Genomic DNA, 15,482 nt, shown 5'->3' with positions numbered 1-15,482 from the left:
AGCAGCTGTTTTAATGCAAGTATAGCAGAAACACTTAAGAAAGCCGTTTCCATGATATATTGTCACCATGGTCAGCATCATGAGCATGGTCATGCTGTCAGCATCGTCAGCATGGTGTGCTGACAACAACCTGCTCAACACCAGTTAGACAAAGGAGCTTATTGTGTACTTCAGGAAGAAGAAAGGAAGCATGCATGACCCCATCCGCATTAAAGGGACGGTTGTTGAATGTGTCTCCAACTTCAAGTTCCTGGGAACCCACATCTCGGAGGACCTGTCCTGGACCACCAAAACCTACAGCCTGGTCAAGAAGGTTCCTCTTCTTCCTTAGGACACTGAAGAATAACCACTTGTCTTCAGCCATCCAGGTGAACTTCTACCGGTGTGCGATCGAGAACATCCTGACCAGCTGTATCACAGTCTGGTATGGGAACTGCTCAGCTACTGACCGCAAAGCACTGCAGAGGCTGGTGAAAACCGCCCAAAGCATCACAGGGACACCACTTCCTGCAATTGAGGACGTCCAGAGAAAAAGCTGTCTACGTCGAGCTCTCAGAATTCTTAAGGACTCCTTTCACCCTGACCATAGACTGTTTAACCTCCTGCCCTCCGGGAGGCACTTCAGGGAGACTCTGGACAAGGACCAGCAGACTCAGGAACAGCTTTTTCCCTACAGCTGTCTCCTTACTATATTCTGCCCGCTATATTCTGCCCACTATGAACATAGTGGGTGCACTATGTTCATAGTGCACCCATCTTTATATCATGCTGATAGTATGTAAAATTATGTAAATTATATCCATAGTACTGCCTTATCTGTATATTTCTTGTACATTTTTAACATATTGTAAACACTGTATATCCTGTACTTACTGCTTATTGCATTTCTGGTTAGATACTAACTGCATTTCGTTGCCTTATACCTTACATGTGCAATGACAATAAAGTTGAATCTAATCTAATATTGAATACAGATTTCAACACAGTCACAACAAAAACAACTTCTAATCCAAAACACTTCATAACATACAATGAGAGAGTTATGCTTCTCAAGGAAATAGACAGAAGTCTTAAACCCCTTCATGACGTCAAACAATGGAGAATTCATCCTCTTTGCACGTAATACATCAGCTCTGGACAATGGAGACAAAAACTGTCTCAAGCGATAACAGATCTAAACATTCCTCAGCTGAGCTCATTGGATCTGATGGGATGGACCTCTATCACGTCTCAGATTGATCAACTGCTGTAAATGATATAAAAGCAAGAGAGAGCACCTACAGATACATCAGTGAGATACATCACACACTCATCTACATCATGACCTTCACCATCTTCTCCATCACCTGCCTTGCCCTGGTGGCCTCTGCTCTGGGTAAGTGTCTCCGTTAGTTTGCAAGAATAATGATGGGCAAATATAGAAAATGCAAAACATAAATTAAGAGCTTCCTGCCTCATTCTTGTCTCATGAACAATGTCTTGTGTTCTGTAATAACAGGCTGTGGAGTGCCTGCGATTAAACCACAGACGATCGGCAGCAGGATTGTGAACGGACAGAATGCCATCTCTGGTTCTTGGCCCTGGCAGGTCTCTCTCCAGGTAACTCATCTGTTTTTCAAACACACGTTTGTCTGATGTGTTTAAAGAGTAAATTTAATGTTTTCAATGCTTTTACCTTTGAAACAGCGCCCTGATGGTTCCCACTTCTGCGGAGGATCCCTGATCAACGAGAACTGGGTTCTCACTGCTGCCCACTGCGCTGTCGTGTAAGAGTCTTCAATCTGACAAACATCACATACAATAGTAGTAAATAGAGACACTGTCTGCTTTCTGTTGCTCATTTATGTATTCATTTTATCTTTATCTCTCTTTTTAGGGTCGGCTATCACAGTGTAATTATTGGAGAACATAATCGTGGCTCCAATGTTGAACCCATCCAGGTCAAACTAGTTTCCAAGGTAACATTATTTAATGATTTAATATGAATAACAAAATGAGATATCTACCGATAGTGCTTTGTGTTAAAATTAAAACAGAAAGGAAGAATGTATCATAGGTTAAAGCTTTCACTAGTAACCATTCATCTATTGTTTCTCTATGTGCAGGTCATCACCCATCCTCTCTACAGCAGGGCAACCTTCAACAATGACATTGCTCTTCTGAAACTTGCTTCTCCAGTCACGTTTACTCCCCGTATCTCTCCTGTATGTCTGGCTCCATCAACCATCAGCATCCTGCCTGGAACCCGCTGCTTCACCACTGGCTGGGGCCAAACTGCCACAAGTAAGTCAAGTGTAAAACAAAAAGAGAATAACAACACATCTGTTTACTGTGCAATGCAATGTGTCATGATTTCTTCTCTTTTTTTAGCGAGCCCTCAGATCCTGCAGCAAACCGGCATACCCATCATAAGTCCTGCTGTGTGCAGACAGATCTGGGGTCAGAGCAGAATCACTGATGCCATGATCTGTGCTGGAGCCTCTGGTTCCTCATCTTGCCAGGTATATGAAGACAGATTAAGAAAAAACACATTAATATATCAATGTTGCTGCTGTTCAGTCTCAAATGTGTGTTTTCCACAGGGTGATTCTGGTGGTCCTCTGGTGTGTGAGCGTTCAGGGGTCTGGACTCTGGTGGGCGCTGTTTCCTGGGGAAGAACCACTTGTGACACCCGTTTCCCTGCAGTCTATGCCCGCATCTCCCAGCTGCGCTCCTGGATCAACAGGACTATCGCTTCCAACTAGAACAGCAGTCCGAGTATTTACCCTCCAGAGGAGGCAAAAGCAGTTTTTAATTATTAAAAAATAATACAGTTGATCTCTGTTGGTGGTGTTTTTTTTAGTCTATCTATGGTTACAGTTATCTAGCGGTTACTTCATGTTACTCTTTTCTTGTTCCAGCTTTACACATGTTTTAATAAAGGATCAAATAAAAATGAAGTGTATTGAAGAGTGAAATTAATGATCTGAATAATTAAAAATTTCTGTCCTCCATCCATGGTGCTGAAACCTGTGTTGTTTCATCAGAAGTTTTTCACTTTTCTTCTATTAGAATGAGACAAAGACTGATATTCCAAAAGTCTTTCATTAACCAGTCATTTAAACTAAAGCCAGTGCAAATTAATATTGATTATTTAGTGTTGTAAATTCAGACGGGACACTACACTAGCATTAATTAAACATCTACTAACTATACAATTATATAAAAATCAGGTTTAATATTTACTGTGTTCATGCGTGCATAGCCCGTTTATGACGGCCATCAAAGCCCCCATTTCGGTGTGGCGGGCTAGCCCGATTGGGTGATTGGACAACTTCCTGTTATGGAGGATCCTGCCACTCACATGCTTCAGGGCCCTATGCAGGAGGGTCAGATGATAACAATGAGTTCATTAAGTGCGGTCTCTCTGTATGTGCTTCCTGTTTTTGCAGACGTCAATGGCTCTCTGCTATCAGAGAATATCTCAGCACCTGCAGTTCAGCAGCTTCCATGCATAGAACGGTTAAGGCCCCTGGCAGACTATTGTGCCATGTGGTAATGCCTGCCTGAGATCTGGCAATGGGTGCTATGTACCATTCAACACGGTTATAAATTCCGGAAAGGGCCGCCTCTTTTCAGCGGGGTTATTTCCACGATGGTGCGTCCCATTGAGGACTCCTAGAGTGACACTACTTCCCTGTCGCTCCTCCTCATCCATCCATTCATTTTAGAAGCGCTCGTGCACGGCGTAATACAGCGTAATACAACACAGGTACAAAATTAATAGTAAATTGACTATTAGGGTTTATACATAATTTCCGAGTTCAAGATAAATTCTTCAATCTTACTACTGGAGCTACCCATATCAAATAATTATTAAACAGCAAGCAAACTATGCAAAAGCGGCAGTCCTTCCTGTGCACTCAGTGTCCGAATTCACTCACTCGTTTTCATTCACTTCTTCAAGTGAACTGTATGAGTGGTCTAATGTAGGGAATAGTGAATGAGGGTATGGGGGGCGTTTTCGGATACAGCCATGCAAAATAGGCAGAGCGGGGGTACACGAGGACTGGAATTGAGAATCGCTGTCATGTCCGAACCAGAGATTGATTTGTGATTATCGATCTAAAGGATGTGTACCTTCACATCCAGTATGGCCCACTCAGATGTGGTTCTCGACGTCATTGCTATGGGAAACACCTTCGGTGTGATGAATGTCTGAAGGCATCTCAATATAACCCATCTCGTTCCCTACTCAGAGAGCCAAGGTTACATATGTAACTGAGACGTTTTCTGTGAATGTGCGAGACTTTCAGTTCATTAGCCGCCATAGGGAAATAACAAGAACAATAATTAAGTGCAGTAAACGGTAAAACTGTTAATGTTTTGATAATACGTAAAAATGATAATATGCAACAAAATATAAAGGAAATATAAAAACCTTTATTTTTCACAGGTTTCTCAGAGGTTATGTAAAGTACTTAAGATTGTATCGTCTTCTTGTATGCAGAAGTTTGAGGGAAAAAAGCCCTATCTAAATTGGGAAGAACTGAACCCATTACTTTATATTATAGACATACCATGCAAACATGATTCTAATAAAATAAAGCTGGCTAGCATTTTATGAATTATAATGATTTTTAAAAATCTGAAATCTTCTGAAACTAAAGACCAGGGTTTTGTATAGTAAAGGCAAACTAGCCTTATCTTCCACACACAAATATAACACATTTAACCAATGGACAGAGTGCTCATTACAAACAAAGAAACAAAAATTAATACTAAAAAAAAAACAATAAACCAACCTAATAAATAAAATTTGTCAGCAGTATGTAACAAGCATTACTTTTATTTGTATAAATAAAGAAAAGCATTTTACCATATTATAAAGTTTTCTAGAAAATAACGTAAAAAATACATTAAATGTAAGTGATGTTGCAGAAAAGCACACCATTTCATAACACTCTTACTTTAAAGAGCTTGTTTGACCAGTTTATTGTCCTTAATTTTGTTATCTAAAGTGGTGTTAAAGAAACTGATATCAGTACTAAGTTTTACTTTAGCCCAGCTCTCATAACTGATATAATCATAGTGTAACACAACTTTAGTCCCATCCTCTTTAGTATCAATGACTGTCTTGCAACAGCTTGGCAAGGTTGAATACGTGACTAGTTAATGTCACAGACTTATTGGGAATGCAGTTGTTTTACTGCAAGTATTGCCGAAACACTTAAGGAAGTAATTTCCATGATAAATTGACTGAATTTCAACACAGCAACAACAAAAACAACTTCTAATCCGAAACACTTCATTACATACAAAGAGAGAGTTGAAGTCATAATGCTTATCAAGGAAATAGACAGAAGACTTAAACCCCTTCATGAGGTCAAAGAATGGAGAATTAATCCTCTTTGCTCATAAGAGATCAGCTCTGGACAATGATGATGCAGATTGTCTCCAGCAATAACAGATCTAAACATTCCTCAGCTATGAGCTCATTGGATCTGATGGGATGGACCTCCATCACGTCTCAGATTGATCAGCTGCTGTAAATGATATAAAAGCAAGAGAGAGCACCTACAGATACATCAGTGAGATACATCACACACTCATCTACATCATGATCTTCACCATCTTCTCCATCACCTGCCTTGCCCTGGTGGCCTCTGCTCTGGGTAAGTGTCTCTGTTAGTTTGCAAGAATAATGATGGGCAAATATAGAAAAGGCAAAACCTAAATTAAGAGCTTCCTGTCTCATGAATAATGTATTACATTCTGTAATAACAGGTTGTGGAGTGCCTGCGATTAAACCACAGACGATCGGCAGCAGGATTGTGAACGGACAGAATGCCATCTCTGGTTCTTGGCCCTGGCAGGTCTCTCTCCAGGTAACTCATCTGTTTTTCAAACACACGTTTGTCTGCTTTGATTAAAAAGTAAGTGTCATGTTTTCAATGCTTTTACCTTTGAAACAGCTCCCCAATGGTTTCCACTTCTGCGGAGGATCCCTGATCAACGAGAACTGGGTTCTCACTGCTGCCCAATGCGCTGTCATGTAAGAGTCTTCAATCTGACAAACATCACATACAATAGTGGTTCATAAATACTCTGTCTGCTTTAGTTTGGCCTTTTATCAATTCATTTTATCTTTATCTCTCTTTTTAGGGTCAACTCTCACCGTGTCATTCTTGGAGAACATAATCGTGGCTCCAACGATGAACCCATCCAGATCCAACTAGTTTCCAAGGCAACTATGTTTTATGATCTCAGTGGATCAGAGATATTAAAATTGAAAAAAGGAGATATTGTTTTTGTTCTGGCCAATATTAATTACATAAGGAATACAGCCAGAAATAATTTTTAATTATTGTTTTATTACTGTGTTTTTTAAACATAATAATAACCAAGTCACCATTACACTACGAAAACATATTCATTATAAATATTTTAGTAGTACTTGTATGTCCTGTAATTTAAGCAAATGTGTGATCTAAAAGGTTGCGCAATGATTTTAATCTTTGTTTTGGCCATTAATATTGTTATTGTTTAATTGAACTCACATATTTTTCATATGTGATCCTGGACCTCAAAACTAGTGTTAACTGTCAGTTTTTCCAAATTGAGATTCATACATCATATGAAAGCTGATAAATAACCTTTCCATTGATGTATGGTTTGTTAGGAACGGACAATATTTGGCTGAGATACAATTATTTGAATATCTGAAATCTTAGGGTGCAAAAAAATCTAAATATTGAGAAAATAGCCTTTAAAGTTGTCCAAATGAAGTTCTTAGTAATACATATTACTAATCAAAAATGAAGTTTTTATATATTTATGGAAAGAAATTTACAAATATCTTCATGGAACATGATCTTTACTAAATATCCTAAAGATTTTTGGGATAAAAGATAAAACGATAATTTTGACCCATTCAATGTATTTTTGGCTATTGCTACAAATACACCCCAGCGACTTAAGACTGGTTTTGTGGTCCAGGGTCACATTTGTGATTGAACGGCCATCATTTAAAAGGTTAAACAGTTGCGTGTTTTTAATCAGCGAACTCAATATAACAGTTGAAAAGTGTGCAAATTGGTAAAATTCAGTCAACATGTCTCTTTCTAATTGAAGTTTTGAGGTATAAAATGTATGCTATTGTATTCATAAAACCTGCCAAAATAAACTAACACTGAACAAAAAAATAAACACATTTTTGTTTTACAAAATATGAAATTCAGTACAGAAAAGAAAACATCCGAACCAGATTTTAAAAGCACAGGGTGTAAGTAAATGCTTTATTTACCTTCTAAAAAGTCAACTCTCACTAACTGATCATCCATCTTTTATGTATGTGCAGGTCTTCACCCATCCGCTCTACAACAGTGTAACCTTCAACAATGACATTGCTCTTCTGAAACTGTCGTCTCCAGTCACATTTACTCCCCGTATCTCTCCTGTATGTCTGGCTCCATCAAACATCAGCATCCTGCCTGGAACCCGCTGCTTCACCACTGGCTGGGGCCAAACTGCCACCACAAGTAGCTCAGCTGTAAAACAAAAAGAGAATAACACCACGTCTGTTTACTGTGCCATGTAATGTGTCATGATTTCTTCTCTTTTTTAGCGAGCCCTGAGATCCTGCAGCAAACAGTCGTACCCATCATAAGTCCTGCTGTGTGCAGACAGATCTGGGGTCAGAGCAGAATCACTGAAGCCATGATCTGTGCTGGAGCCTCCGGTTCCTCATCTTGCCAGGTATATGAAGACAGATCAAGAAGAAACACATTAATATATCAATGTTGCTGCTGTTCAGTCTCAAATGTGTGTTTTCCACAGGGTGATTCTGGTGGTCCTCTAGTGTGTGAGAGTTCAGGGGTCTGGACTCTGGTGGGCTCTGTGTCTTGGGAAAGAAACACATGTGACCCCCGTTTCCCTGCAGTCTATGCCCGCATCTCCGAGCTGCGCTCCTGGATCGACAGGACTATCGCTGAGTCTGAGTTATTATCCACCAGAGGAGACGGAAGCAGTTTTTAATTATTAAAACGTAATACAGTTGATCTATGTTGGTGGTGGTTTTTTCAGTCTATCTATGGCTCCAGTGATCTGATGGTTACTACATGTTACTGTTTTCTTGTTTCAGCTTTACAAATATTTTAATAAAAGATAAATAAAAAAAATGAAGTGTATTGAAGAGTGAAATTAATGATCTGAATAATTAAACATCTCTGTCCTCCATCCATGATGTTGAAACCTGTTTCATCAGAACTTTTCACTTTTCTTCTATTAGAATGAGACAAACACTGATATTCAATAAGTCTTTCATTAACCAGTCACTTAAACTAAAGCCATAGTGCAAATGATTGATTATTTAGTGTTGTAAATTTAGCCTATAATAACGCTCTATCTGAAGGATCCTCTTCAGGATACTACAGCATTCATTAAACATCTACTACCCATTTACATGAAAATCAAGTTTAATATTTACTGTGTTTAGTCATCTTGGTGAGAAATCAAACTATATAAGAATCTGACCAAACCATATTGTTTAGAGATAGATGAGCCGGATTATCTTGATGGTGCACAGAACTGATAAAGATGTGGTAAATATAACAATGTTTTGAAAGCAGTTTCCTCTAAAAGAATGAATCACAATCAGAAGTTTGATTGAAAAAAAAAATAGGAAGAAGGGGGTTTCACATAACATATTATATTGTACACATATTTTAAATAATTCTGATTGCTAACAGATTTTTTTACATTTGTTTTGAATCAGTGATTCAGAGCTTGTATCAACAAAGGAGGCTTGGTTGTGTCATACTGTTCCGAAACTTTTCGAAATTCCAAATGTTCGCAGCTAGATGGCAATGATCTGGGGAACACATGAACAACATAACCGTTTTATCCACCTTATTCTTAAATGCGGAAATAAGTCGTTCTCTTTCTTTTTTTTTTTCTTTTTTTATTGCAAGTATAAACAATTAACTTCAACAATTGAATATAACATTGGATGACATTATAAATACAGAAATAATATAGGAAGACAATAAAGAAAAATAAATAAAGAAAAATAATAAATATATAAAACAAAATAGTACTGTCACACTCTGCCAGGGAACACGGAGCGAGGAACGAGGAGACAAGGAATTAGCAAATCTAGAGTATTTTAATGGTCCAACGGGGAAAACAGATCACAGGGAAGACAATCAAGGACCGACAAACACTAACTCAAAGGACTGGGGCTTTTAGACAATTGGGGAGGAAGACGAGACACACCTGGAAGCAAATTAACAATTAACATGGGGAAACTGGGTCACATGGGGAGCAAAACACACACAAAACAGTCCATACTCCTGACAAGTACAGAGGTAGTAAATAAAAAATTACGCAATATTCAGCATGTCATTACACAGTTTCACAAATTTGACACTTTTTTTGGTGTTAATATGTTTTAGTGTTATAATTAGGTAGTTAAAGTCACAAAGAAAATTATGTAATTTTGGGGATGTTGAAGAAAGTTTACATTTATGAATAAATTCCCAACAAAATAAATACATTTCCTATATATTATACAGTCATGGCCAAAAATATCAGCACCCTTGGTAAATATAATCAAAGAAGGCTGTGAAAATTAATCTGCATTGTTTATCCTTTTGATCTTTTATTTTTTTTTAATTCACAAAAATCTTACATATCATTGGATAATAAGAATTTAAAATGGGGGAAAATATCATTATGAAATAAAGGTTTTTCTCAAATACATGTTGGACACAATTATTGGCACCCCTAGAAATTCTTATGAGTAAAATATCTCTTAAGTATATTCCTGTTCATATTCAAAATTTTGAGCACTCCAGGGTGATTATGAACATGAAATTATCTAGCCATGGCTTCCTGTTTCACAGAAATATAAATAGGACGGAAAACAAAGCTGAAATTCCCTTAATCATCCATCACAATGAGAAAAACCAAAGAATATATTTCTGATGTGCAGCAAAAGATAATTGAGCTTCACAAATTAGTGAAATGGCCATTTCCACCATCAGGGCAATAATTAAGAATTTCCAATCAACAGAAAATGTTACGAAACTGCCTGGAAGAGGACGTGTGTCTTTATCGTCCTAATGCACGGTGAGGAGGAGAGTTTGAGTGGCTAAAGACTCTCCAAGGACCACAGCTGGAGAATTGCAGAAAATAGTTGAGTCTTGGGGTCAGAAATCCTTTTAAAAAAAAAAGTCAAACAGCATCCACATCACCACATGTTGTTTGGGAGGGTTTCAAGAAAAATTCTCCTAGCTCATCCAAAAACAAACTCCAGCATATTCAGTTATCAGACAGGACTGGCACTTCAAATGGGACTGGCTTCTATGGTCAGACGAAACAAAAAAAAAGAGCTTTTTAGCAGCAAACATTCAAGATGGGTTTGGTGAACACAGGGATAAAAAGTACCCCATGTGTACAATGAAATACACTGCTGTATTTTTGATGATGTAGGCCTATATATCTGCTGGCGGTCCTAGACATCTTGTTTAGACACATGGCATCATGGATTCTATCAAATACCAACAGATAAAACAAAAATCAATAAGTGACTGATTCTGTTAGAATCTTATAATGGGCCATGTTTTGATCTTCCAACCGTACAATAATCCAAACACAAACCTCAAAAACAACACAAAAATGGGTCACTGAGCACAAAACCAAGCTTCTGATATGGCCATTCCAGTCTGACCTGAACCCTATATAAAATGAGTGGGTTGAACTGAAGAGAAGCACCAACATGGAGCTGGGAATCTAAAGGGTCTGGAGTGATTCTGGATGAAGGAATGGTCTCTGATCTCTTGTCAGGTGTTCTCTAACCTCATCAGGCATTATAGGAGAAAATTTAGAGCTCTTAAACTGGCAAATGGAGGTTTCAAAAAGTATTGAATAAAAGGGGGCCGTTAATTGTGGCCAATGTGTATTAGAGAAAAACATTTCATAATGGAGTAATTAATTTCTTATTTCATCCGCATGAGCTTGGGTACTATACTATAATAAATATAATTTGCATAATCTATGAGATGCAAAATTAGCCTGATATTACAATTCACATGTCGTTTATGTAACGGGGCGAACGAGACGAGAGACGTGCGGATCCATTTGCAAGCTTTATTATACAGAGATGTGGTCAAAATACAGGCAGGGTCAAAACACCAGCAAACAGGTATGGCACAGACGAGAAACAAGAATAATCCAAACCAGGCACGAGTCAGTCAACATCGAACGTTATACAGAGGGCTTGACAAGAGGGGCAATTCAGAAACATGAGCAATAGTCCAAGTGAAGCACAAACAGAGTCAAAATGGCAAGACAATGGTAGATCCAGGAAACACAGTCTAGAAAATCAGAAACAGGTTCCATATCGCAGCTAAAACTAGGAGAGTAATAAACGCAGAACAATACTGGTACGAAACACAGAATGGCTCGGTAAGGCAGCGAACACTAGGAGAGTGCTATACGCAGAACAATACACGGCGATCTGTGCAAGGAAGTCCATGGTTTATGTAGGGTGTGAGATTGTGTGATAGTTCTCAGGTGTGAGCATGTGATTAGTGAAATGGCTGCTGGGAAATGTAGTCTGGGGTAAATGTGAAACAGTCTGTGCAATGTCAGAGTCAATGTGATGGAGGAGTGACCTCTGGTGGCGAGCGAATGGAAGTCCATGAACCTGCTCCATGACAGTTTAGGCATAAAACCAGTTTGAGTTTCATTAATTATATCAGATAAGCCTGTTTTTAATCTTTTTGCAAGAACTAGTGATAGAATTCAATAATCTAAATTTAGTAAAATGATTGGCCTCCAGTTATCAAGGGAGAGAAGGTCTTTGCCTGGTTTTGGTATCAAGGTAATAAGGCATTGTTTCATAGAAGTACATAATTCCTCATTAATAACACATTCATTGTACATTCTAAGAAATGGTCTCTTGATAGATTCTCTCTTGATAGGCCATCTGTGCCCAGGGATTTACCCTTCTTCATAGATTGCATTGCTTTGGTAAGTTTGTCTAAAGAAAGGTCATTTTCACAAGCCACTTTAAACTCACTTGAAATTACTGGAGTGAAAGGTTTGACTTTTTGTAGAAAGGATCTTGCATAATTTTTATTATAATTTGAGCAATATAATTTGTTAAAAATAATAAACTATATATATTTATTAATTTGAAGTGGGTTTTTGTTTGTGTTATTATCAATTTTTAACGCTGCTAGACAATTTCTTTTTATATTTCTCTTTTCCAGCGCAAAAAAACCTTGCATTTTTCTCTCCCATTTCCAACCATTTAGCCCTAGATCTTATAAATGCACCCTTAGCTAAATCTAAATAGCAGTCATTTATTTCGTTTCTCAAATTAGATCAATAGGATTCCTCTTCTGTATTGAGAGTTTCTTTAGATAACTTGTCAAGCTCATTGAGAATATCTTGACATCTTTTAGAATTTGCCACTTTTAAGTTCTTTGCCTCGACGCATAGCTAATTGTTTAACTTTGAATTAAAAAAATTCCCATCTTTGGATATAACTCATAGATACATCTTCCAAAATGGAAGCAGTATTTTTAACAGATTCTACAAAATTTGCATTTGAGAGTAACTTATTATTAAATTTCCAATAACCACGAATTCTTTTACAACTGTCTGTATTTCCAATTAAATAAATTAAGATGAATCTATGATCTGATAAAGGTGAATAACCGATCAAAGTGTCTGAGACAAACTGAACTACATTAGTAGATAAGAGCCAGAAGTCAATTTGTGACTTACGTGTAAGAGTATTATTTGTCCACGTATATTCCTTATCTTATGGATGTAAAAAACGCCAAACATCAGTAACCTGTAAATTATCACAAAGCAACTCAAAAACTTTAGATGTACTGTTCTTTGCAGGGGATCTATCTAAGGACTCATTGGGGGCTTCGTTGAAGTCACCTTCAAGCAGTAAATGTGTTCAAGGGGGCATGGTTGGATCCACATCTAGGGGGTGGAGATGGGTAGGTTTAGGGATCGGGGGTTGGAGATGGGTAGGTTTAGGTAAATGTAATGTGGGAGGAGTTGGATCTGGATCCAGCCACGCCCCCTGGATCTTGTTGGCTGCAGTGAGACGCTCCTCCCCCACTGCAATTTCCAAAATTTGACATCATCACAAGAATGTGTTTCTTGAAATAAATAATTTGTGCCTCCCTGTGTTTAATGAAAAGAAAAAGTGCCTTCCTTTTATCCAAATCCTTTAATTAAACCTCTGACATTAAGAGAGATAACATCTAATTTTCCCAAATTAAAAACTGTCATCCAAGAAAAAAGAAAGCAAAAGAAGAAACAAAAAAGGATAGAACAATGAACAAGATCTCCTAAATTGGACTAAGCTGCTCGATTACAATGAAAACAGATAGACCCACCGGGATCTTACACATGCAACAAGATGTCAACAAACAAGTCTGCATTTTAAGTTGTTAGGAACAATAAATTGTCCAAAGAAAGCATCAGACATAAAAAGTCAGTGTGTGTCCTTTTTCACTAAGAGTTTACTAAACATCAAGATCAACTTTTTTTACCTTCGATATAAGCAAAGGCACTGACAAATGATGCTCTCTTGCCTTCTTCTTGACCAAAGGCCAGGCCTTGGCCCACACCGCTCTTTCTTCAGGTGACAGGTCTTCTTTTAAAGGTGCCATAGAATGGAAAACTGTATTTACCTTGTCATAGTTGAATAATAAGAGTTTTCTACATGAAAATTACATACCATGAGCCTCAAACACCATTGTTTCCTCCTTCTTATGTAAATCTCGTGAATAAAATAGACCACTGAAAAATAGGCGAATCAGAACATAACACCGACTGTGACGTTACAGTCAGGATCACTAATAGTTACGCCCTGAACATTTGCATATACCCACCCATGTTCTAGGCCAGCCGCCAGCCGAACCATCAGAAGTTATTGTGAAGAAACAAGCGAGGACAACAGTGAAAATGGCAGATCATGAAAATAAATGTTATGTTCCAGGCTGTGCCGGGGATGTGAAATGCAAGGATGGGTTGATGTCTGTATTCAGAAAGGCAAGGAAATCAAATAACGTGTTCTAAATAACGCAAGCCACTAAAGGGACATGGTTAGCTCCTTGCTAGCGGTAGCCTGTTACATTACAGTACATAAGATTTCACTTACCACATAAACAGAATAAGGAGAGATGACTGAGGATGATGGCGAATGATTTACAGATCCTGAGCACCACTGACAAGCATCTGATCTTGTAAAATATGTGGTAAGTACTGCCGCTCCATAGTATAAACAGAGTACATGCGATCGCGAATCTCGAAAGTTAAAGTGAAACTAAAAAGCAGTCATGCTTTCGAAAGCAGTTTCAATCCCCAGCATATTAATAGCTGCTCCCTGATGCCCGTATTTTATTTACAGAATAATTACCCAACAATATAACTGCGAGAGAAAGTATTGAAATATATATTTTCCCTGTGTTTTCTTCCAGCTGTGTGAGCTTCTAAAATGAGTCGCACTATGAAACAGCCAATCAGAGCAGAGCTCAACATTGAGCCACACTGTGGAACAGCCAATCAGAGCAGAGCTCAACATTGAGCCACACTGTGGAACAGCCAATCAGAGCAGAGCTCAACATTATTATTCATGATCCTTCCAAATAAGTTAATAACAGACCATTTCATTCTATGGAGAAATCCTAGGGTTGTAAATGGACATGTAAAACCGTTTCTGGAGAATTTTTGCCCTTACCTAAGCCTAACCTTCTATGTAGATATCAGAGAACAATTTAAAATAATTATATAATATCAATGCATTCTATGGCACCTTTAAAGAACTTGTTTGACCAGTTTATTGTCCTTAATTTTGTTATCTAAAGTGGTGTTAAAGAAACTGATATCAGTACTAAGTTTTACTTTAGCCCAGCTCTCATAACTGATATAATCATAGTGTAACACAACTTTAGTCCCATCCTCTTTAGTATCAATGACTGTCTTGCAACAGCTTGGCAAGGTTGAATACGTGACTAGTTAATGTCACAGACTTATTGGGAATGCAGTTGTTTTACTGCAAGTATTGCCGAAACACTTAAGGAAGTAATTTCCATGATAAATTGACTGAAATTTCAACACAGCAACAACAAAAACAACTTCTAATCCGAAACACTTCATTACATACAAAGAGAGAGTTGAAGTCATAATGCTTATCAAGGAAATAGACAGAAGACTTAAACCCCTTCATGAGGTCAAAGAATGGAGAATTAATCCTCTTTGCTCATAAGAGATCAGCTCTGGACAATGATGATGCAGATTGTCTCCAGCAATAACAGATCTAAACATTCCTCAGCTATGAGCTCATTGGATCTGATGGGATGGACCTCCATCACGTCTCAGATTGATCAGCTGCTGTAAATGATATAAAAGCAAGAGAGAGCACCTACAGATACATCAGTGAGATACATCACACACTCATCTACATC

At 38.0% G+C, this 15,482-nt stretch overlaps 2 protein-coding genes across 2 annotated transcripts; both read left to right on the top strand.

Moving 5' to 3' along the window:
- Positions 1 to 1,320: 1,320 nt before the first annotated feature.
- On the top strand, positions 1,321 to 2,744 carry LOC306853787 (chymotrypsin-like protease CTRL-1; the record flags this gene model as incomplete). Its single annotated transcript, XM_079391441.1, has 7 exons — positions 1,321 to 1,375; positions 1,499 to 1,599; positions 1,687 to 1,766; positions 1,877 to 1,958; positions 2,106 to 2,283; positions 2,371 to 2,501; positions 2,583 to 2,744. The coding sequence occupies 7 exons, from the start codon at positions 1,321 to 1,323 to the stop codon at positions 2,742 to 2,744; spliced, it is 789 nt and encodes a 262-aa protein (XP_079247567.1).
- Positions 2,745 to 5,539: 2,795 nt separating this feature from the next.
- Positions 5,540 to 8,137, top strand: LOC306853951 (chymotrypsin-like protease CTRL-1). The gene is made up of 7 exons (XM_079391674.1): positions 5,540 to 5,654; positions 5,767 to 5,867; positions 5,955 to 6,034; positions 6,145 to 6,226; positions 7,340 to 7,520; positions 7,607 to 7,737; positions 7,819 to 8,137. The coding sequence occupies exons 1-7, from the start codon at positions 5,600 to 5,602 to the stop codon at positions 8,014 to 8,016; spliced, it is 828 nt and encodes a 275-aa protein (XP_079247800.1). The 5' UTR covers positions 5,540 to 5,599; the 3' UTR covers positions 8,017 to 8,137.
- The last annotated feature ends 7,345 nt before the right edge of the window (positions 8,138 to 15,482 follow it).

Source organism: Barbus barbus (genome assembly GCF_936440315.1).
Source record: "Barbus barbus genome assembly, chromosome: 34".
Taxonomy (NCBI): domain Eukaryota; kingdom Metazoa; phylum Chordata; class Actinopteri; order Cypriniformes; family Cyprinidae; genus Barbus; species Barbus barbus.
The sequence above is the reverse complement of the archived record's forward strand: the minus strand, read 5'-3'. Positions and strand labels throughout refer to the sequence as shown.

Coding starts and splice junctions, on each gene's coding strand:
- LOC306853951 (XM_079391674.1), top strand. CDS start 5,600: ATGATCTTCACCATCTTCTCCATCACCTGCCTTGCCCTGGTGGCCTCT. Junction 5,868..5,954: donor CCTGGCAGGTCTCTCTCCAG/GTAACTCATCTG, acceptor CCTTTGAAACAG/CTCCCCAATGGTTTCCACTT. Junction 7,521..7,606: donor GGGCCAAACTGCCACCACAA/GTAGCTCAGCTG, acceptor TCTCTTTTTTAG/CGAGCCCTGAGATCCTGCAG.